This window comes from Trachypithecus francoisi, unplaced genomic scaffold, assembly GCF_009764315.1.
Source record: "Trachypithecus francoisi isolate TF-2019V2 unplaced genomic scaffold, Tfra_2.0 Lachesis_group12, whole genome shotgun sequence".
Classification (NCBI taxonomy): Eukaryota; Metazoa; Chordata; class Mammalia; order Primates; family Cercopithecidae; genus Trachypithecus; species Trachypithecus francoisi.
In genome coordinates this window covers 55,184,227-55,208,359 of record NW_022681457.1, presented here as the reverse complement: position 1 = coordinate 55,208,359, position 24,133 = coordinate 55,184,227, and the positions used below count along the sequence as shown (strand labels likewise).

The window sequence follows — 24,133 nt, the reverse complement described above, 5'->3', positions numbered from 1 at the left end:
CTAAATATTTAGAAATTTCTCTCATTAATTAGTATTTTGAGATTAATTTTTGAGAATATTGTATTACCTCTTCTTTACTAAGCATACTGCTAGGTTGGTAATTGGAGAATATGAGAAAGATTCAAGTTATTTATTTCTAATAAAGCAGGTATTGCTGTCACTAAGCCAGACCTGGTCACCTGTCTGGAGCAAGGAAAAGAGCCCTGGAATATAAAGAGACATGAGATGGTAGCCAAACCCCCAGGTAGGTGAGAGTGAACACAACAGATGACACAGATGAGAGGTCCAAAGGTCAAAAAGAAAACTGGTCCTTAAAATGTGATTTGGGAAGCTGTGTTCCAAAGGAAATAGTTTCTGGGACACCTGAGTTTTTTGTTTTTTGGGAATTTTTTTTTTTTTTTTTTTTTTTTTTTTGCTGTTACGTAGGAGTATCTTCTGTCTTATGCTTTTAAATTCTTTAAAGATTCTACTTTCTCTTTGGTGATCTTCCTTCAAGTTTACAGTGAGAGCCAAAGTTATTTTCATGGCATATAAAATACTGTATAATCTGCCTGGTTTTCCATTATTTTTGGGGTACAGACAGATATCTGCATAATTTTGGGAAACTCTGTATTAAACTGTTTTTTTAGTTCTCTTTTTTCATCATGTCTGAAATGTGTGAAAGTAGTGGTTTCTGTTCCATTGTTTTGTTTGGTAATCTTTCTGCACATTTCATCTGTTTTTAATTACTATGTTCTTGAAATATAGTTAAATTATAAAGTATAATACCCCTCTGCTTTGTTCTTTTGCCTCAAGATTGCTTTGGCTTTTCGAAGTTTATTGCAGTTTCTTGTAAATTTTAGAATTGTATTTTTTATTACTGTGAAAAAAATGTCACTGGAATTTTAATAGGAAGTTTATTGAATCTGCAGATTACTTTAGATAATATGACACTAACAATATTTATTCTTTCAATCCATGGACATGAAATATTTTAAAATTTGTGTCTTCAATAATTTATTTCATTGGTGTCTAACATCTTTTTTGTTTTGTTTTGTTTTTTGAGAAGGAATCTCGCTCTTTTGCCAAGTTGGAGTGCAGTGGTGTGATCTTGGCTCACTGCAACCTGCGCCTCCTGGTTTCAAGCAATCTTCCTGCCTCAGTCTCCTGAGTAGCTGGGACTACAGGTGCATGCCACCATGCCAAGCTAATGTTTTGTGTTTTTAGTAGAGATAGGGTTTCACCATGTTGGCCAGGATGGTCTCGATCCCTTGACCTTGTGATTTGTCTGCCTTGGCCTCCCGAAGTGCTGAGATAACAGGCATAAGCCACCATGCCTGGCCCATCTTATATCTTTTATTGTAAAGATTTTTTACCTTTTTGGTTAAATTTGCTCTCAGAAATTTATTATTTTAATGCTATTGTAAATAAGATTTTTTTTATTTTATCAGATGGTTTAAGTGTATGGAACAATAATTTATACTTGTATGTTAATATTTTGCTAATGTACTGAGTGTATTTATTAGTTTAGACAATTTTCAATGCAGTGTTTATGGTTTTTTTATGTATAAGATCATATCCACAAAGAGCAACTTTTTACTTATTTGCCTTCAATTTCAGTGGCTTTTCAAAAATGTTTTTGACTCATCATTCTGCCACTTACTTCCAGTAGTATGTTAAAATAGAAGCATTGACAATGGGCACGATATAGTTTTGCATTGGTGTCTGTGAATTTGATGGAGCAAACATCTCTTCAGGTTTTTTTGTTTTTTTTTGTTTGTTTGTTTTTTGAGACGGCATTTTGCTCTTGTTGCCCAGGTTGGAGTGTAGTGGCCTGATCTCGGCTCACAGCAACCTCTGCCTCCCGGGTTCAAGCGATGCTCTCTCTCAAAAAAAAAAAAAAAAGAAAAGAAAAGAAAAGAAAAGGAGAAGAAAAATTAATGGTTGTAAAAAACACATAACATAAAATTTACCATCTTAAATCTATTTTTTTTTTCTTTTTTGAGACAGAGGCTCCCTCTGTCACCCAGACTGGAGTGCAATAGCGTCATCTCGGCTCACTGCAACCTCCTCCTCCTGGGTTGAAGCAGTTCTCCTGCCTCAGCCTCCCGAGTAGCTGGGATTATAGGTGCCCACCACTGTGCCTGGGTAATTTTTTTGTATTTTTAGTAGAGACAGGATTTTCCCATATTCACCAGACTAGTCTTGAATTCCTGACCCTCAAGTGATCCTTCCACCTCGGCTTCCAAAGTGCTGGGATTACAGCATCAGCCACCATGCCCACCCTACCATCTTAAATTTCTTTACGTGTACATTTCAGGGCCAGGCATGGTGGTGCTCACAACTGTAAACCCAGGATTTTGGGAGATCTAGAAAGGAGGATCACTTGAGCCCAAAAGTTTGAGACCAGCCAGCCAGGGCAACACAGGGAGATTCCCTCTCCACAAAATTATTTTAAAAATTGCTGGGCATGGTGGTATGCACATGTGGTTTCAGCTACTTGGGAAATTGAGAGAAGAGAATTACTTGAGCCTGGAAGTTTGAGGCTGAAGTGAGCCATAATTGTGCCACTGCACTCCAGCTTGGGTGACGGAATGAGAATGTCTCAAAAAAAAAAAGAAAAAAAAAAGTCTTACAGACCAGATGCGGTGGCTCATTCCTGTAATTCCAGCACTTTGGGAGGCTGAGGTGGGCAGACCACCTGAGGTCAGGAATTCAAGACCAGCCTGACCAACATGGTGAAACCCTATGTCTACTAAAAATACAAAAATTAGCTGGGCCTGTGACAGGTGCCTGTAATAATCCCAGCTACTCGGGAGGCTGAGGCAGGAGAATTGCTTGAACCTAGGAGCCAGAGGTTGCAGTGAGCTGAGATTGCTCCATTGCACTCCAACCTGGGTAACAAGAGTGAAACACCATCTCAAAAAATAATAATAATAAAAATAATCGCATTTTAGCCATGTTAAGTGTATTCACATTGTTATGCAAAAGACTTCTAGAAATTTTTCTTGTGAAACTAAAACTAAATACCCATTAAGTAACAACAACCCATTTTACCCTCTCCCTAGCCTTTGACAAACACCCTTCCACTTTCCGTTATTATAAGTGTGACTACTTAAGATATCTCGGCCGGGCGCGGTGGCTCAAGCCTGTAATCCCAGCACTTTGGGAGGCCGAGACGGGCGGATCACGAGGTCAGGAGATCGAGATCATCTTGGCTAATACGGTGAAACCCTGTCTCTACTTAAAAATACAAAAAAAAACTAGCCGGGTGACGAGGCGGGCGCCTGTAGTCCCAGCTACTCGGGAGGCTGAGGCAGGAGAATGGCGTGAACCCAGGAGGCGGAGCTTGCGGTGAGCTGAGATCCGGCCACTGCACTCCAGCCTGGGTGGCAGAGTGAGACTCCGTCTCAAAAAAAAAAAGATATCTCATATAAGTAGAATTAAGTCCATCATTTTGTTTCTGGCTTATTTCAGGTGACGTAGTATTCTCAAAGTTTATCTTAAAATGTGACAAGATTTTCTTCTTTAAGACTGAATAATATTCCATTGTATGTATATGTTACATTTTTGATGTGTTCATAAATCAAGAGACACCTGGGTTGCCTCAGCCTTTTGACTTTTGTGAGTACTGGTACAATAATCATAGATGTTCAAATATGTCTTCTAGGTCTTTTGTTGCATATTTTGAATATAGATTCATTAATGGAGTTGCTGTATTTGATAATTCCATTTTTAATTATTTGAGAAATGTAACATTTAAAAATAATGACTACATCTTTGCTTTCTACCAACAATCAACAGAGGTTTCATTTTCATTGCATCATTAACAGATTTGGCATCTTTAAAAAATTTATAGTGGCCATTGTAATGGATGTGAGGTGATTTCATTTTTCATTTTTATTTTTACGTGTTTTCTCTACAAGTTATTAATTTTGTGTGCCATTTCAAATGCTTTTTCCAATTTGTGCTTTTATTTATTTATTTATTTTTTGAGACTCCTGAGTAGCTGGGATTACAGGCGTGCACCACCATGCCCATCCAATTTTGTATTTTTAGTAGAGACAGGGTTTCACCACCTTGGCCAGGCTGGTCTCAAACTCCTGACCTCAGGTGATCCACCCGCCTTGGCCTCCCAAAGTGCTGGGATTTCAGGCATGAGGCACTGCGCCTGGTCTTATGTATCTTTTTTGATAAAAATTTAGTTCAATTATATGTTCATTTCTAAATCAAGTTATTCAAGTTTATTGTTCCGTTTTAAGAGTTGTCTATATATTCCGGTTTTTTTTTTTTTTTTGAGACAGAGTTTTGCTCTTGCCCAGTCTGAGTGCAATGGTGTGACCTTGGCTTGATGCAGCCTCCGCCTCCCCATTTTAAGTGATTCTCCTGCCTCAGCCTCCCAAATATCTGGGATTACAAGCGTGCACCACCATGCCCGGCTAATATCGTCTTTCTAGTTGAAATGGGGTTTCATCATGTTGGTCAGGCTTGTCTTGAACTCCTGACCTCAGGTTATCCACCCACCTTGGCCTTCCAAAGTGCTGGGATTGAACCACTGTGACTGGCCCGAATATTAACTCTTATCACATGTGACTTGCAAATATTTTCCCCCATTTCTTATGAGGCATTTTCACTCAATTGAATGTTTTTTGTTTCTAATGTGGAGAAATTTTGAAGTAGAGTGTAAATTTTCCTGTTCTTTTTCTGTTGTTGCTCATGCATTTAATGTTGTATCTAAGAAAATAGTGCCAAGACCCATTTCATGAATTTTTTCTGTTTTGTTTTAAGACACTTTTTTTTTTTTTATGAGTGTATTTTATTGAAAACATTTTTTGTATATGGTTCAAGGAAATGATCCAACTTTATCAGTGTTGATATTTAGTTTTTAACATTATTTTTTGAAAAGATTATCTTTTCTCTATTGTGTGTTCACAGCAGCTTTGCAGAAGATCATTTAATCATATACACAAGGGTTCATTTCTGAACTCTCTATTCTCCTCTTTCGTCTGTTTATCTGCCTTTGTATCAGTACCATACTGTTTTGTTATTGTAGCTTTTAATGTTTTAAAATCAGGAAGTATAATGCCTCTTTGTTCTTTTCGTGGGTGTTTGTTTAATTGTAGTTCACGATCAAATTAAAAAAAATTAAAGAATATTTCTGTAATAACTGTGCTATTGAGATTTTTATCTAGACTGCATTGAATTTGTTCACCTCTGTAAGTTATATTGGCATCTTAACAAAAATAAAATTTTTGACCCTTGAGCAGGAATGTATTGAAGAATGTGTTTTATTGTAATGTAATGTAATGTAATGTAATTTATTAGAGACAGAGTCTTCCTATGTTGCCTTGGCTAGTTTCCAGCTCCTGGGCTCAAGCAGTCTTGCCTCAGTCACCCAAAATGGTAGTATTACAGGTGTGAGCCATTGCACTCAGCTCATGTTTTTATTTTTAGATATTGTTGGATTTGCCAGTTTTACTTTTGTTTTTAATTCCTAGTTTTAAATTTTTTTTGAGATGGAGTTTCACTCTTACTGCCCAGGCTGGAGTGTAATGGCACAATCTCGGCTCACCGCAACCTCTGCCTCCCAGGTTCAAGCAATTCTCCTGCCTCAGCCTCCTGAGTAGCTGAGATTGCAGGCAAGCACCACCATACCCGACTAATTTTGTATTTTTGGTAGAGATGGGGTTTCTCCATGTTGAGGCTGGTCTCAAACTCCTCAGCTCAGGTCATCCGCCTGACTCAGCCTCCCAAAGTACTGGGATTACAGGCATGAGCCACTGCACCCAGCCTTTAATTCCTAGTTTTATTCAGTTTTGATCAGTTACCATGCAGTGCATGATTTTGGTCTTCTTAAATTTATTTGTTGTCATTTTCAGACAGGATCATACTCTGTCACCTAGGCTGGAGTATAGTGTCATAATTTTGGCTCACTGCAACTTAGCCTCCTCGACTCAAGTGATCTTTACACCTCAGCCTCCTGAGTAGCTGAGACTATGGACATGCACTGCCATGCCTGGCTAATGTTTTGATTATTTGTAGGGACAGGGTCTCACTATGTTACTGACACTGGTCTTATACTTGTGGTCCCAAGGGATCCTCTCACTTTTGTCTTCCAAATTGTTGAAATTACACATATCAGCCACTACACCCAGCAGGTATTCTTTAATAAGACTTGTTACATGTTCTAACAGAATACATCAGGTGCAAATAAGAATATTGTGTATTATTTTGCTTTAAACTGAAAAGTTTTGTACATGTGTGTTAAGCCTAGTTTGTTTGTGGTATGGTTTGGATGTCCATGTTCTGCAAACCTCATGCTGCAATGTAATTCTCAATGTTGGATGTGGAAGCTGGTGGGGAGGTGTTTATATCATGGGGCTAAATTTCTCATAATGTCTTGGGACCATCCTTTTGATAATCAGAAAGTTTATACTCCATTAATTCAAATGAGAGCTGGTTCATTAAAATAACCTGGCTTTTTTTCCTTTTTTGTGATGGAGTTTCACTCTGTAGTCTAGGCTGGAGTGCAATGGCGCAATCACAGCTCACTGCAACCTCCACCTCCCTGGTTCAAGCAATTCTTCTGCCTCAGCCTCCCAAGAAGCTGGTATTACAGGCACCCACCACCATGCCCAGCTAATTTTTGCAGTTTGTTATTAGAGACAGGATTTCACCACGTTGATCAGGCTGGTCTCAAACTCCTGACCTCATTGACCTCCCAAAGTGCTGGAATTACAGGTGTGAGCCACCGTGCCCAGCCTGAACCTGGCTTTTTCACCTCACACTTAGTCTTTTTCTTACCACGTCCTGTTTCCATTCTCTGCATATGGCTAGTCAGTTCTCCCAGAACCATTTATTAAATAGGGAGTTCTTTCCTTATGGCTTGTTTTTGTCAGGTTTTTCAAAGATCAGGTGGTTGTAGATATACAGTCTTATTTCCGAGTTCTTTATTCTGTTTCATGGGTCTATGTGTCTGTTTTTATACCAGTGCCAGGCTGTTTTGGTTACTACAACCTTGTAGTATAGTTTGAAGTTGGATAGCAAGATGCCTCCAGCTTTGTTCTTTTTGCTTAAGATTGTCTTGGCTATATGGGGCCTTTTTGGGTTCCATATTAATTTTAAAATAGTTTTCTGATTCTCCATCCAGCTTTTTTTTTCTTCTTCTTTTTTTTGACAGAGTGTCACTCTGTCTCCCAGGTTGGAGTACAGTGGCACAATCTTGGCTCACTGCAACCTCCACCTCCCAGGTTCAAGCGATTCTCCTGACTCAGTTTCCTGAGTAGCTGAGATCACAGAGATGCAGTACCACACCCGGCTAATTTTTGTATTTTTAGCAGAGATGGGTTTTCACCATGTTGGCCAGGCTGGTCTTGAACTCCTAACCTCAACTGATCTGCCAGCGTTGGCCTCCCAAAGTGCTGGGATTAGGGGCGAGAGCCACCGTGCCTGGTCTGCATCGATGTTTATCAGGGATATTGGTTTTAAGTTTTTGTTGTTCTTTTTATATCTCTGCCAGGTTGGGTATCAGAATGATGCTGATCTTACAAAATGAGTTAGGGAGGAGTTCCTCCTTTTCTTTCATTTAAAATAGTTTCAGAAGGGATGGTACTAGCTCTTCTTTGTACCTCTGGTAGAATTCGGCTATAAATCCGTCTGGTCCTGGGCTCTTTTTTGGTTGGTAGCCTATTTATTACTGTCTCAATTTCAGAACCTGTTGTTGGTCTATTCAGGGATTCAACTTCTTCCTGGTTCAGTCTTGGGAGGGTGTATATGTTCAGTAATTAATCCATTTCTTCTAGATTTTCCAGTTTATGTGCACAGAGGTGTTTATAGTATTTTCTGGTGATTTTTTTTTTTTTTTTTTGAGACTAAGTCTCGCTGTTGTCCTTCAGACTGGAGTTCGATGGCACAATCTTGGCTCACTGCAACCTCTGCCTCCTGGGTTCAAGTGATTCTCCTGCCTTGGCCCCCTGAGTAGCTGGGATTACAGGCGCCTGCCACCATGCCTGGCTAATTTTTTTTTTTAATTTAAAAATTTTTTTTTTATTTTTAGTAGAGACAGGGTTTCACTTTTTTGGTCAGGCTGGTCTAGAACTCCTGACCTCAGGTGATCCACCCACCTCGGCCTCCAAAGATGCTGGGATTACAGGCATGAGCCACCACGCCCTGCCCTGATGATTGTATTTAAATAGGGTCAGTGCGGATACCTGCTTTATCATTTTTTATTGTGTCTATTTCATTCTTCTCTTTTCTTTATTAATCTAGCTCATGGTCTATCTATTTTATTTTATTTTTTTAAACAGCTCCTGGATTCATAGGGTTTTTTGAAGGGTTTTTTTGTGTCTATCTCCTATGGTTCCACTCTGATCCTCGTTATTTTTTGTCTTCTGCTGGCTTTGGGGTTTGTTTGCTTTTGGTTCTCTTTTTCTTTTAGCTGTGTTGTTAGGAAGTCAATTTGAGGTCTTTGTAAGCTTTTGATGTAGGTATTTAGTGCTATTTTTTTCCCCTTAACACTGCTTTAGCTGCATTCCAGGGATTCTGCTGTATTGCCTCTTTGTTCTCATTGGTTTCAAATAAGGTTTTGGTTTCTGACTTTATTATTTACTCAGAAGTTATTCAGGAGTACGTTTTCCATGCAATTGTGTAGTTTTGAGTGAGTTTCCATGCAGTTGTGTGATTTTGAGTGGGTTTCTTTCTTTTGAGTTCTAATTTGGTTGCACTGTGGTCTGAGAAACTGTTATGATTTCAGTTCTTTGGAATTTGCTAAGGAGTGTTTTACTTCCAATTATATAATCAGTTTTAGAGTAAGTGCCATGTGGCAATTAAAGTAATGTGTATTGTGTTGTTTTTGGCTAGTGAGTTCTGTAAATATCTATCAGTTCTACTTGACCTACAGCTGAGTTCAAGTCCTGAATATCCTCGTTATTTTTCTTTCCCAGTGATCTGTCTAATATTGGCAGTGGGGTGTTAAAGTCTTACACTGTCATTGTTTGGGAGTCTAAGTCTCTTTGTAGGAACTAAGTATATTTTATAAATCTGGGTGCTGCCTGGGTGTGGTGGCTCATGCCTGTAATGCCAGCACTTTGGGAGGCCAAGGTAGGCAGGTACCCTGAGGTCAGGAGTTTGAGACTAGCCTAGCCAACATGGTGAAACACAGTCTCTATTAAAAACACAAAAATTAGCTAGGCATAGTGGTGGGTGCCTGTAATCCCAGCTATTCAGGAATCTGAGGCAGGAGAATTGCTTGAACCTGTGAGGTGGAGTTTGTAGTGAGTCAAGGTCTCGCCATTGCACTCTAGCCTGGGTGACAGAGTGAGATTCCATCTCAGAAAATAAATCAATAAATAAAAACAAATCTAGGTGCTCCTTGAATTGATCCCTTAACCATTTTGTAGTGTTCTTCCTTGTCTTTTTTGATCTTTGTTGGTTTAAAGTCTGTTTTGTCAAAAACTACTATTGCAACCCCTGCTTTTATTTGCTTGGTAAATTTTTCTCCCTTTCTTTATTTTGAGGCTATGGGTGTCTTTGCATGTAAGATGGGTCTCTTGAATACAGCACACCAGTGGGTCTTGACTCTTTAACCAGCTTGCCATTCTGTGTATTTTAATTGGGGCACTTAGTCCATTTAAATTTAAGGTTAATATTGTTATGTGTGAATTTGATCCTGTTCTTGTGGTGCTAGCTGGTTATTTTGCAGACCTGTTGACGTAGTTGTTTCATAGTGTCACTGGTCTTTGTACTTCAGTGTGTTTTTCATTTGCTGGTAGTGGTTTCATATTTTAGTGCTTTTATCTTTTCATATTTAGTGCTTCTTTCAGGAGCTCTTGCAAGGCAGGCCTAGTGCTGATGAATTCCTTCAGTATTTGTCTGAAAGTGATTTCATTTCTCCTTCACTTATGAAGCTTAGTTTCACTGGATATTCTGGGTTAGAAATTCATTTTTTTTAAGAATGCTGAATATTGGCCCCCAATGTCTTCTGGCTTGTAGGGTGTCTTTGTAGAGGTCCATTTTTTAGTAGGTGACCTGGCCTTCCCTTTGACTGCTCTTATTTTTTCCTGAAGTTTAACCTTGAAGAATCTGATAATTATGTGTCTTGAGGTTGATCTTCTTATGGAATATCTTACTGGGGTTCTCTGGATTTTCCAAATTTGGATGTTGGCCTGTCTTGGAAAAGTTCTTCTGGGTGATATCCTGATGTATGTTTTCCAACTTGGTTCCATTCTTTCCATCTCTTTTTTTTTTTTTTTTTTTTTGAGACGGAGTCTCACTGTGTGGCCCAGGCTGGAGTGCAGTGGTGCGATCTTGGTTCACTGCAAGCTCCGCCTCCTGGGTTCACACCATTCTCCTGCCTCAGCCTCTGCATAGCTGGGACTAGAGGCGCCCACCACCTCGCCCGGCTAGTTTTTTGTATTTTTAGTAGAGACAGGGTTTCACCATGTTAGCCAGGATGATCTTGATCTCCTGACCTCGTGATCCACCCACCTTGGCCTCCCAAAGTGCTGGGATTACAGGCTTGAGCCACCGTGCCTGGCCATTCTTTCCATCTCTTTAGAGTACTGCAATCAGTTTTAAGTTTGGTCTTTTTACATAACCCAATAGTTCTCAAAGATTTTTTTCATTCCTTTTTATTTTTATTTTTTCAATCTTATCTGCCTTATTTCAGCAAGATAGTCTTCAAGCTCTGAAATTCTTTTCCCTGCTTGGTCTACTCAGTTATTGATACTTGTGGTTGCATTCTGAAGTTCTCATCTTGTGTTTTTCAGTTGCATCAGGTCGTTTATGTTCCTCTCTGAACTAGTTATTCAGGTTAACAGCTCCTGTAATGTTTTTCATGGCTCTTAGCTTCTTTGCCTTGGGTTAGAACATGATTCATTAGCTCACCAAAGTTAATTATTACCCACCTTCTGAAGCCTGCTTCTCTCAATTTATCCATCTCAGCCTGCTCCCAGTTCTGTGTGCTCTTACTGGAGATATGTTGTGATTATTTGGAGGAGTAGAGACACTCTGGCTTTTTGAGTTTACAGCATTTTTTAATTGATTCTTCTCATCGTCATGAGTTTATCTAGCTTTGGTCTTTGAGGCTGCTGACCTTTGGATGGGGTTTTTGTGGCGTCATCTTTGTTGGTGCTGCTGTTGTTGCTTTCTGTTTTTCCTTTAACAGTCAGGCCCCTCTTCTGTAGGTCCACTGTGATTTGCTTGGGATCCACTTCAGATCCTATTTCTGTTTTTCCTTTAATAGTCAGGCCCCTCTTCTGTAGGGCCACTGTGATTTGCTTGGGATCCACTTCAGATCCTATTTGCCTGAGTTTCTCCCACACCTGGAGGTGTCACCAGTGAAGTGTGTAGAATAGCAGAGAGAACTACCTGCTCCTTCATCTGTAAGCTTTATCCCAGATGGGCACTGAACTGATGACAGTGAGAATACTTCTTTATAAGTTGTCTTACAATGCCTGTTGGGGAGTCTCACCCAGTCAGGATGCACAGGATTTAGGAACCACTTAACAAAGCACTCTGGTTGCTTCTTGGTGAAGGGGGTGTGCTTCACTGGGGGAAAATCTGTATATCTGGACTGCCCAGATTTTTCAGAGTCAGCAGGGGGAAAGACTAAGTCTGCTGATCTGCAGAAACCACTTCATTGTTACAATTTTATGCATTTCTTGTAGATATATCTTTTCTCATTTTTTACTGCCTTCATTTTTATTTAATTTTGTTGTGACATGCTTTGATTGTTTTTTATTTTGTTTTGCATGCTTTCCATAAGTATAATGTAATCATCTTGAAATATAATGTGACCATATTGAAAAACAGATTACATAAAACATCTTAAAATTAAAACAATGGATTTTAATCTCATCACACCTTCAATTAAATAGAAAACCTATACTGTTAAATTTTCCAGTTTGTTATTAATATTAAAAACTATATTATCTTACATTGTGTATCTATTAACAGATTTATGCAGATTTGTATCTTGTTTTTTATATCTATAAAAGAACTTTAAGGGTTTTATGCAGGATCATTATGATAGTAAAAAATTCTACATGTGTCTGTATTTACATTTAATAGAGAGCTTTATATTTATATATGTTTTATGATGCTGACTAGTATCATTTTGTTTTTCAGCATAATGGACTCATTTTAGCATTTCTTTTTGTTTTTATGCAGAGTCTCACTATGTTTCTCTGGCTGATCTTGAACTACTGGTCTCAAGTGATCTATCGGCCTTGGCTTCCTAAAGCTATAGAATTACAGGCCTGAACCACTGTGCCTGGCCACCATTTAACATTTTGTGTAGGACTGTGGTGGTTGTAATAAACGCCCTGAACTTTTATTTTGGAAAGTCTTTATTTTTATCTTGTTTTTGAAGTAAAATAATTTTGAATTAAGTATTAGTTCAAAATTTTTTTATTACATCAAAATTTGGAAAGTTCTCAGCCTTTTTTGTCTTCAAGTAACCTCTGTATCACTTTTTCCCTATATTCTCCTAAGATTCCTTTCATGAAAATATTGATCTACTTGATGATGTCCAATACATTTTACATTCCATATTTTAATTTTGTGTTATATATTTTATATTATATGTATTTTTTATATTTATTTTATATTTTATATTGTGTTATATATTTTAAGGTATGCCACCTCACACCATTTATTTGTGTTTTGGTGTTTTATGTTATAATTGTGTATGACAGTGTTTAACTCTGTACAATTTAAGACAGTGTCTAGCAGAATCAAATATAAATCAGCCATATGTCTACTGTCAATATAATTACCTCTGTGTTTGTTTGCCTCTATAAATATCATCTCTGTTTATTTTATGACTTGTATATTTGTTGTGTAGGTTTGTTGTAAATGGTCGTTCAGTCTTGGCTAGGTGACCAGTTATAAAAATTCTCCTAATTTCAGTAACTGTTGTGAATCTACATTACTTCTGTGTGGGAGAAACACTTTGGGATTTGAAGATAAAATTGAAACTATTACAACTATATCTTTTTATGTATTATTGTTCATTTTTACTTGTCAAAAACACATAAAATATTATCTTTTTTTTTTTTTTTTTTTTGAGACAGAGTCTCACTCTGTTGCCCAGGCTGAGGTGAAGTGGTGGGATCTTGGCTCACTGCAACCTCTGCCTCCTGGCTTCAACCAATTCTTTTGCCTCACTCTGTTGCCCAGGCTGGTCTCAAAGTCCTGACCTTGTGATCCGCCCACCTTGGCCTCCCAGAGTCCTGGGATTACAGATGTGAGTTAGCGCACCTGCCTCATTACCAAATATTTTTTAATATTCTGTTTAGTCCTATTAATTATATTTATAATGTTATGCAACATACCCCTAGAATGTTTTATCTTGCAAAGCTCAATCTCAATGTACAACAACAACCAGTTTTTCTGATTTTCTGGCACTTTGCAAAAACCACTTTGTTTTCTATTTCTAAGAATGTGACTGCCTCATATGTCTCATACAATCTCTGTCTTATTGTGGCTAGCTCATTTTATTTTGCATAATGTCATCAAACTTTATTTTTAGAGTTGTTAGAATATTTCCTGCTTTTTAAATCCTGGGTGATACTCCAGTATTTTTATATTGCAAATTATATCTATTGGATAATTTGGTGACAGAAATTTCCATTTCTGCTGGGTGCAGTGGCTCATTGCTGTAATCCCAGCACTTTGAGAGGCTGAGGCAGGCACATAACAAGGTCAAGAGATCAAGACCATCCTGGCCAACATGGTGAAATCCTGTCTCTACTAAAAATACAAAAAATAGCCGGGCATGGTGGCACACACCTGTAGTCCCAGCTACTCAGGAGGCTGAGGCAGGAGAATCACTTGATCATGGGAGGCTGAGGTTGCAGTAAGCTGAGATCGTGCCACTGCGCTCCAGTTTGGGCAACAGTGTAAGACTCCATCTTAAAAAAAAAAGAAAAAAAAGAAGTTTGCATTGCTTTTATCTATTGGCTTTCAGTAAAATTGCTGCAATAATTATGGATATGAAAATAACTCTTCATATAACCATATATGTGGAAGTTTATATAGGTGCTGCATTCTATTAGTGTACTTTTTACCCATTATATTCATACCAAATTGTTTTAATTCTGTAGCTTCGTAATGTGTTTTGAAATCAGGAACTATATATAATCCCTTCAACATTTTCTTTTTTTGAAGACTCTTGGGTACTTTATTGTCTCTTGACACTTCATATATTTTGGGGGTTGTTGTTTCTATTTCCTCAAAAATTCAATGAGAAATTTTTTAAAACATTGCATTAAATCTGTAGATTACATTGAGAAGTATGGACGTTTTCAAAATATCAATTATTTCTACCTTTGAACAGGAGCATGCTCAAGAGTGTGTTGTTTAATTTCTATGTATTTGTAAATTTTAAATTCTTTTTCTATTATTGTTTTATACTCTCATTCCATTTTGTTCATATAATATAATCCATACAATTTCAGTCTTAACAAATGTGTTAAGACTTCCTTGTTGGCCTAACATGTGGTCTATCAAGGAGAATGTTGTATAAGCAATTGAGAAGCATGTATATTCTGATATTGTTGAGGAGTCTTCTCTATACCTCTGTTAGAAATAATAGTTTTATACTGCCTTCAAGTCCTCTCTTTACTTACAAATATTCTGTTTGGTTTCACTTTTATTACGGAAAGTAGGGTATTGAAATGTCCTACTATAATTATATTGCTGTGTTGGTGTTTCTTCCATTCTGTCAATATTTGCTTTATATATTTGGAAACTTAATGTGAGATACACACACACACACACACATTTGATTTATGTTATCAGTAAATGAATCTATTATTGTTTAATGTTCTTCTTTGTCTCTTTGCAGTTTTGACTTGTACATTTTATAAAATATGGAAGTTTTTCACTTAAGACGTAGCTTATGGCCGGGCGCAGTGGCTCAAGCCTGTAATCCCAGCACTTTGGGAGGCCGAGACAGGCGGATCACGAGGTCAGGAGATTGAGACCATCCTGGCTAACACGGTGAAACCCTGTCTCTACTAAGAAAAAAAATATAAAAACTAGCCGGGCGAGGTGGCGGGCACCTGTAGTCCCAGCTACTCGGGAGGCTGAGGCAGGAGAATGGCATAAACCCAGGAGGCGGAGCTTGCAGTGAGCTGAGATCCGGCCACTGCACTCCAGCCTGGGCTGAGTGAGACTCTGTCTCAAAAAAAAAAAACAAAAAAAACAAACAAACAAACAAAAAAAAAGATGTAGCTTATGTAATATTATTTTGACCTCTTCTGTCATTTGGTTAATATTTACGTGCAATATCTACATCCATCGTGCCACTTTCAGTTTTTTTTTAAATTGGTAGATCTCAGCTTACTCTGGTAGAAAGGCAAATTGGATCTCAGCTTTTAAAATATTTAAGTAAATCTCTTTATTAAAAATATGTCTCTTGATTGGAAAGTTAAAGATATATATTTAAATAATTTTCTGAAACAGATGTACTAATGTTATTTTATTGTTTTATTTGATTTTTATATCTTGATCACTCATTTTCTTTTTGTCTTTGTGTCTGTTTATTTTTATTTCTTAATTTGTTTTGTGTATCCATACACATATGTTCTTTGTGGTACCTTGGGGATTACATAAACCTGTAAAAGATACAACAGCATATTTCAATCTGGTAAAAAGGAACTGCAGTTGCATGCATAATTTTTTTCTCATTACATCTTCCCTCAAATTTTTCATTGATTTTGCTAATTATATCTTTTTTGTTGTATGTTTATTAACAGATGTTTATAATGATTTCTGTGATTTTCTCTTTCAAATTTTAGGGAATAATTAAAAATGTTTTCTGCAGCAGTATGATAATGCTAAGCAATTCCATTTTGGTGTATGTGCATAGACTTAGAATTAAAAGTATATATGTGCATATAATCTTTCCTAGAAAATACTGTATTTTTATATGATTATGTGTTGTTTTCGTTGAATCATGTTTTTGAAAATAATCAATTATTTTCAAAAGAAGCAACTGCTTTCAGCACTTTTTATATGTAGGGGTTCTGGAGTTCCAATATACTTTTCAGAATTTCTGTTATTTTTGAAAGTTTTTTTCTTTTTATTTGTCAGGACAGATTTGCTGATGGTATTAGTCTTACTTGATCGCTGTATTTTTCAGGAGTTTGACTTCATCACACACTTCCCTTCTGGCCTGCAAAATTTTTGTTGACAATTCACTGGCTGTCTTGTAAGACTATGCTTGCAAATGACGCATCACTTTTATCTTGCAGCTCAAAAGAGTCACATCTTGTCTGTGACTTTTGAAATTGTGCTTATATATGTGTTTGTTATAAATATCTTTGTGTGTTTCCTAGTTTGTTGAGCTTCTTCATTTTTACATCACTATTTCTTTCAAGATTTTTCAATTATTCTTTTTTGTATTTATTACCTCTACAATTTCTGTTTTTTGATATTCTAAATATTTATGTTCTTATCTTCATTTTTCTGATTTTCTGTAGTTCTCTGTCTTCCTATTTTTCACTCATTGAGTATTTAATTTATTTTCAGATTTTGAAATCAATGTAGATACATCTTTTTTGTGGTTTCTTTTTGAAAATTTTATATTTTTATGGAAACATATTGCCTTATTTTGTATACTTTGTAATCTTTGATTGAAATTTGGACATTAAAAAAGGCTACCTCTTACAGTCTTCATAATGTAGCTTTGTCCTGGCATGATCTGAACAAATTGTCTTGGTTAGAGATTCTGGGAGTCTCTCAAACATGTTCTTAGGATGTGTCTTGTCTGAAATGTTGTCTTTATTTTTTAGTTAAAAGAGTTTATTCATGTTTCTTCTTAATAGTAATCACGTGATACATCTGTTTTCTCTCTGTGGTACAGCAGTCTCTCTGGAGCTGCAACATTTACCTTTAGTCTCAGCAAACTTAAGCTGTCACTCCAAAGTATACCACTGTTTCTTTCAGCATTGTATTTCATGAGAGACACACACCAGTGTCTGGAAAGGCTCCTAGAAGCAAGTAATAAGATGAATGTGCCAGTATTTTACTTGTCGCTAAAAGAATGTTGGCAATTTACTTCTAAAGACACTATGTTATACTGGGGAGCGGGAAGAGCTGTGTTGGGTAAATGTAACAGACTTTCACTTCTAGGTGGCTCTTTGCATTGTTCTCACCATGGGCACTTCACACACTTAGCTCATTTATAAATTTTTTTCAGATGTAATTTGGTTGGTATGTTTTTGTTACATTTACATGTCTATAAAGGAATGAGGGCCTTTGATATTTTCCTATGCCGTCTTGTTTTTGTAGTTTGTGTAATATTATAGGTTAGATTTGTAAACTTTATTTCTCTGTGTCTAGTAAGTAATTTGTTATTTTTATTTCTTTCAGTTATATGTTCTCATTTTGCCCAAGACCTTTGGCCAGAGCAGTACATTAAAGATTCTTTTCAAGAAGTGATACTGAAAAAATGTGGAAAATGTGGACATGAGAATTTACAGTTACAAAAAGGCTGTAAAACTGTGGATGAGTGTAAGGTGCACAAAGAAGATGATAACAAATTAAACCAGTGTTTGATAACTACCCAGAGAAACATATTTCAATGTGATCCATATGCAAAATTCTTTCATAAACTTTCAAATTCGAACAGATATAAGATAAGACATACGGGAAAGAAACTTTTCAAATGTAAAAAATGTGAGAAATCATTTTGCATGCTCTTACACCTAAGTCAACATAAAAGATTTCATATTGCAGAAAATTCCTACCAATGTAAAGATTGTGGCAAAGCCTTCAACTGGTTCTCAATTCTTACTGAACACAGGAGAATTCATACTGGAGAGAAACCCTACAAATATGAAGAATGTGACAAAGCTTTTCATCAATCCTCAACCCTAACTGCCCATAAGATAACTCATGCTGGAGAGAAACCCTACAAGTGTGAAGAATGTGACAAAGCTTTTCACCAATTCTCATACCTTAAGAAACATAAGATAAGTCATACTGGAGAGAAATTCTACAAATGTGAAGAATGTGGCAAAGGCTTTAACTGGCCCTCATACCTAATTGCACATCAGCTAATTCATACTGGGGAGAAGCCCTACAACTGTGAAGATTGTGGCAAAGCCTTTTACCAGTCCTCAACTCTTACTAAACATAAGAAAATTCATACTGGAGAGAAACCCTACAAATGTGAAGAATGTGGGAAAGAATTTAAATGGTCCTCACAACTTACTACACATAAGATAATTCATACTGGAGAGAAACCGTACAGATGTGAAGAATGTGGGAAAGCCTTTAACCAGTCTTCAAACCTCACTACACATAAAAGAATTCATACTGGAGAGAAACCCTACAAATGTGAAGAACGTGGCAAAGATTTTCACAAATCCTCAAACCTAACTGCCCATAAGAAAACTCATGCTGGAGAGAAACCCTACAAATGTGAAGAATATGGCAAAACTTTTTACCGATTCTCATACCTTAAGAAACATAAGATAAGTCATACTGCAGAGAAATTCTACAAATGTGAAGAATGTGGCAAAGGCTTTAACTGGCCCTCAAAACTAACTGCACATAAGATAATTCATACTGGAGAAAAGCCCTACAAATGTGAAGAATGTGGCAAAGCCTTTTACCAGTCCTCAACTCTTACCAGCCATAAAAAAAAATCATACTGGAGAGAAACCCTGCAAATGTGAAGAATGTGGCAAAGCCTTTAACTGGTCCTCACAACTGAATGCACATAAGATAATTCATACTGGAGAGAAGCCCTACAAATGTGAAGATTGTGGCAAAACCTTTAACTGGTCCTCAGCTCTTACTAAACATAAAAAAAAATCATACTGGAGAGAAACCCTACAAATGTGAAGATTGTGGTAAAACCTTTAACTGGTCCTCAGCTCTTACTAAACATAAAAAAAAATCATACTGGAGAGAAACCCTGCAAATGTGAAGAATGTGGCAAAGACTTTAACTGGTCCTCACAACTGACTGCACATAAGATAACTCATACTGGAGAGAAGCCCTACAAATGTGAAGATTGTGGCAAAGCCTTTAACCACTCCTCAACTCTTTTTTTTTTTTTTTTATTATACTTTAAGTTCTAGGGTACATGTGCACAACGTGCAGGTTTGTTACATATGTATACCTATGCCATGTTGGTGTGCTGCACCCATCAACTCGTCAGCACCCATCAATTCATCATTTATAACTCCCCAATGCAATCCCTCCCTCCTCCCCACTCCCCATGATAGGCCCCAGTGTGTGATGTTCCCCTTCCCGAGTCCAAGTGATCTCATTGTTCAGTTCCCACCTATGAGTGAGAACATGCGGTGTTTGGTTTTCTCTTCTTGTGATAGTTTGCTAAGAATGATGGTTTCCAGCTGCATCCATGTCCCTACAAAGGACGCAAACTCATCCTTTTTTATGGCTGCATAGTATTCCATGGTGTATATGTGCCACATTTTCTTAATCCAGTCTGTCACAGATGGACATTTGGGTTGATTCCAAGTCTTTGCTATTGTGAATAGTGCCGCAATAAACATACGTGTGCATGTGTCTTTGTAGTAGAATAATTTATAATCCTTTGGGTATATACCCAGTAGTGGGATGGCTGGGTCATATGGTACATCTAGTTCTAGATCCTTGAGGAATTGCCATACTGTTTTCCATAATGGTTGACAGAATTCATACTGGAGAGAAACCCTACAAATGTGAAAAATGTGGCAAAGCATTTAACCAGTCCTCAATTCTTTTTAAACATAAAAAAATTCATACTGCAGAGAACCCCTGTTAGTGTGAAGAATATGGCAAAGCCTTTAATAAGTTCTCAATTCTTAACAGATATAAGATAATTCATACTGGAGAGAAATTCTACAAACCAGAAAGATGTGACAGTGCTTTTGAAAACACCTCAAACTTTTCTAAACATAAAAGAAATCATAGTGGTGAGAAATCCTAGAAATGTGAAGAATGTGATAAAGCTTTTAAATGGTTGTCACACTTGATTGTAGGTAAGATAAGTTATACTGGAGAAAACATCTACGTGTGTGAACAGTGTTGCAAAACTTTTAACCAACGCTCACACCTTATTTCACAGGAAAGCATTTATACTTGAGAAAAATTGTACAAATATAAACACTGTGAAAAAGCCATTAATATATGCTTACAACTTACTCAGCATCAGAGAGTTCATACTTAATAAAAACATTATACATGCAACTACTGTCAAAATATCTTTAAGAAAATGAAAGACTTTAAAGTGAAGAAGAAGATTGTAGTAGGGTTGTAATATGTTTGCTTGTATCACAGATCTTATTGTACACATTTTGTATTAGGGGAAACCTCTGAAGCAATTGCTTAAACTTTGTTCAATATCAAGGAATTTATATTGAAAAAAAAACCATGCAAATGTAATAAATATGGAAAAATACTTTTTCTTTTTTTTTTCACGTGGCAAAGTATTTAATTAATAAAATCCTAAAACTGGTTAAAAGTGTGTGTGCAGGGGAGGGAAGTAGCTGAAGAGGAGGAATAATTTGTTTCTTTCTCTGATAAACACAATACAGTTTCTTTTTTTTTTTTTTTTTGGATCTTGAATTTTTGTATTTTAAAAAACTTTTGTGGGTACATAGTACATGTATATATATTAATGAAGTACAAGAGATACCCTGATACAGGCATGCAATGTGAAGTTATCATATCACAGAAAATAGGGTCTCCATTCCCTCAAGTATTTATCCTTTGTGTTACAAACAATCCAATTATACTCTTACTTATTTTTAAATGTGAAATTAAATTATCAATGACTATAGTCACCCTGTTTGTCTACCAAATATGAGGTCTTATTCATTCCTTCTAACTAGGAAAAATACTTTTTCAAAAACTACAGCTTAGAAAATACCAGAGAGTTCATACTAAAACATTTTTGCAGATGTGTAGCAGGACGAGCTGCAGACAAAACCTCTTAGACACCGAGTTGTAGAAGGAAGGGCTTTCTTCAGCTGGGAGCATTGGCAAGCTACTGCCTTAAAGTTTGAGCTCCCCGAGTGCACAATTTCTGTCCCTTTTAAGGGCTCACAACACTAAAGATTTCACATGAAAGGGTCATGATTGATTGAGCAATCTAGGGGATATACATGACAGGGGTTTCATGCAATGATAGAAACAGAATAGGGCAGGGAGTTTCATAGTGTTCTTCTATACAATGTCTGGAATCTATGAGTAACATCAGTTTTTAAGTTATGAGTTGATTTTTAACTACTGAGTTTAGACCAGGCAGGTAGGCCCAGGCCTGGTTTCAGGCCTGGCGCCAGGCTGCCTGCCTCTGGTTTTGCTTCCTTTTTTCCTTAAAAAACTGGTACTGAGTATAAAACAATATAAACAATATGAGAGGGTCTCCTCTCTTCCCTCATTTCCCCCCCTTTTGAGACTCTCACTTTTTATTAGTGGGAGTTCTCACTCTTATTTTTGCTACTTATGTCTTTTTGTATAATAGATTGATAGTGATTTACATAGTGCACTTGTGCTGAAGCATTTTGGTGAGCTAAGATAGCGATGAAGCTTTTTATCATTTGAAGAAGTACAGACAGTAAACAAGGGAACAGTAAGCAGGTTCTTATTACTATTATAACTTTTATTATAAGAGTTTTAAATCCTTTTAGTGCTGGGAATGAATTTTTAAACATGGCTTCAGGGTCGAGTTTGTGCTACACTGGTATGGGCACATGTGTCAGTTTTGCTGTATTTTTAACTGTGTCTTTAACTACTTGCCTTTGATTATCTATGTGTAGACAGTAATTAGTAAGGTTAAATTTCTTATAGATCTCTCTTTCAGCTGCTAACAAGTAGTTGAGAACCTATCTATTTTGATAGCATTTTTTTTGTATCTGAGTTTCTTGTCAGTCCAGAATAGTCAATGCTTGACTGGTTTTATTAGTGATGATTTCTAAAACAGCTTGCAACCATATGATTTAGTTGAGCATGTAAATGGGGGCCCAGTGTCCCATGAACCATCTTGTGTCTTAAGTCGCAGGCCTATAGTATTATATAATTTTTTTAGGAGGTCATTTATTATCTTTTCAATCACCTATGGCTATGCTTGGTTTTTTACAGGAAGCATAGACAGGGAAGCTCAGGAGTTCACCTGTTTTTATGGGCAATAGGAAGAAAGATGGTTTAATAGTGCCAATAACACAACTACCTGTCCACTGGTCAGGCAGTTCAGCATACGCTCTATGTCTACGTATCCAGTGTAACCTGGTGGGGGCAGTTCAGTCCCAGTGGAATTCAGGGTGGGCCCAGTCTGCAACCTTGAAAATTTACTGAATGGATCTCTTTCAGTATAATTGGAACTCTACCATGTAACTGTTTTTTTCGGTACCATTATATAGTTTTTGTCCCAGACAACTAAGTCATCTTACAGAATGAGTTAATTTTTTCTTTTTTTTCTAGACAACTAAGTCATCTTACAGAATGAGTTAATTTTTTCTTTTTTTTCTAGACAACTAAGTCATCTTACAGAATGAGTTAATTTTTTCTTTTTTTTCTAGCTATACAATATTGTCTAATAATGGAGACTTTTAGAACCTAGAGATGATCAGGGTGATTCTTTTGGGCTGGGAATTCATCAGAAACTGGGTCTGTAGGCACTAATTCTCAGGCTTCTTATGGCCATTGATCTCCTATTACAGTTTTTCTACAAACATAACATGAAGTGACGTTTAGAGACTGGGCTACATGCTTGGCTAGTTGCAAAAACAAATTTCTGGTTTTTCTTGGAGTCTCTGATATTGGCACATTTAGTTCATCATAGAAAGTCTGAAATACTGGTTTTGGAGAGTGTTTACTAACCTCTTCTTTTACTAAGATATTTACTGTGGGACCTAGTCTTTTCCTATTGATGCCCAGAGATATGCGTTCTCCTTTTTTTCTCCCTTGGGTTTAAGGGATTTGTAATTATTAATTTCAAGGGGTTGCAGCTTCCACTCATACAGGAGGGGCTGCCTTCTCATTTTTGGAGCTAAACAGGATCTTTTTCATCCTTTTTATAAAGTCTAGATGACACAAGACCAGTAATTACACACATTTGCACATGAGCTTAATTTATGGCAGATATGCTTATTTTTTGCCGTGTAACTTTTCTTTAATATAAAGAACTGCATCTTATTTTATATTGATTGCTATTGATAGTGGCACAAGCATTAAATTTTAGGGTTATATGCTTGGAGACCTTCTTTTCTTCTGTCCTAGCTATTACTTGTGTTGCCTAGAAAAGGACCAGTCATTAATTTTATTTTAAAAACTATGATCATGGGAGGCTTAAAATGGGTCATAATGCACATCAGGTTGGTTGGTTATTTCCTGGGCTACATGCCTTGGATAGAATAGCATTATACAAACAAGTTTTGTTTTATTTTGTTTTGTTTAAGAGTCCTGGTACACTTATAATAACCATAAAATCATAGGACCATAGCAGTCTTTTGTCCTACCTCAGTGACTTGATGTATATACTGGGAACAACCCTCAGTGTGAGGAAGGTCAGTTGAAGTCCTTACTGTAGAAATCCAAATTTTAAGGAAAATGAGTCCCATGATGAGTTTCCTCATGTTTCAGCCGTGTGTGGACCACTCACCTTCCGGGTGTGACTGGAGCAGGGCTTATCGTTTTCTTCAGAGTCACTTTGCAGGGGTTGGTGAAGCTGCTCCCATCCATGTACAGCCCCCACTCTACTGATGTTTAAGGATGGTCTTGGAGGTTGTGCCCACTAGAATAAACTGAGTTCAATACTTTTACCCAGTTATGTTTAACTGGGCTCTCTGATACCAGGAGCAAGGTGGCAGTGTTTAGGGTGTTGCAAACTTCAATGGTTATGCGGGGATTTTCACAGAGCAAGCTTTGGTATCTAGTTAGTCTAGCATTCATTAGCTAATGGTGTCCTTTGGTATTTATTAAAATTACCACAGCATGGGGGACTTTATGTTTAGGTTTTGCGTAAGAGTTAGCTTATCTGCTTCTTGTGCTAACAGGGCTGTTGCTGCCAGGGCCCTTGGACATGGGGGCCAGTCTTTGGAAACCCTGTCTACTTGTTTTGAGAGGCCACTGGCCTTGGCCAGGGCCTTACAGTCTGGGTGAAAACTCCAACTGCTATTTTTTCTCTTTTTGA

At 37.1% G+C, this 24,133-nt stretch overlaps 2 protein-coding genes across 2 annotated transcripts in view; one reads left to right on the top strand and one right to left on the bottom strand.

Moving 5' to 3' along the window:
- The window catches only part of LOC117093722 (zinc finger protein 100-like), a 346,302-nt gene extending 327,265 nt beyond the window's left edge, over positions 1-19,037 (top strand). Inside the window, 2 exon segments of the mRNA XM_033229241.1 lie at positions 17,359-18,629; positions 18,631-19,037. Of these exon segments, the coding sequence (XP_033085132.1) occupies positions 17,359-18,629; positions 18,631-18,837 (1,478 nt within the window). The 3' untranslated portion in view covers positions 18,838-19,037.
- LOC117093717 (zinc finger protein 429-like) overlaps positions 1-24,133 on the bottom strand; it is a 412,022-nt gene that overhangs the window by 85,831 nt on the left and 302,058 nt on the right.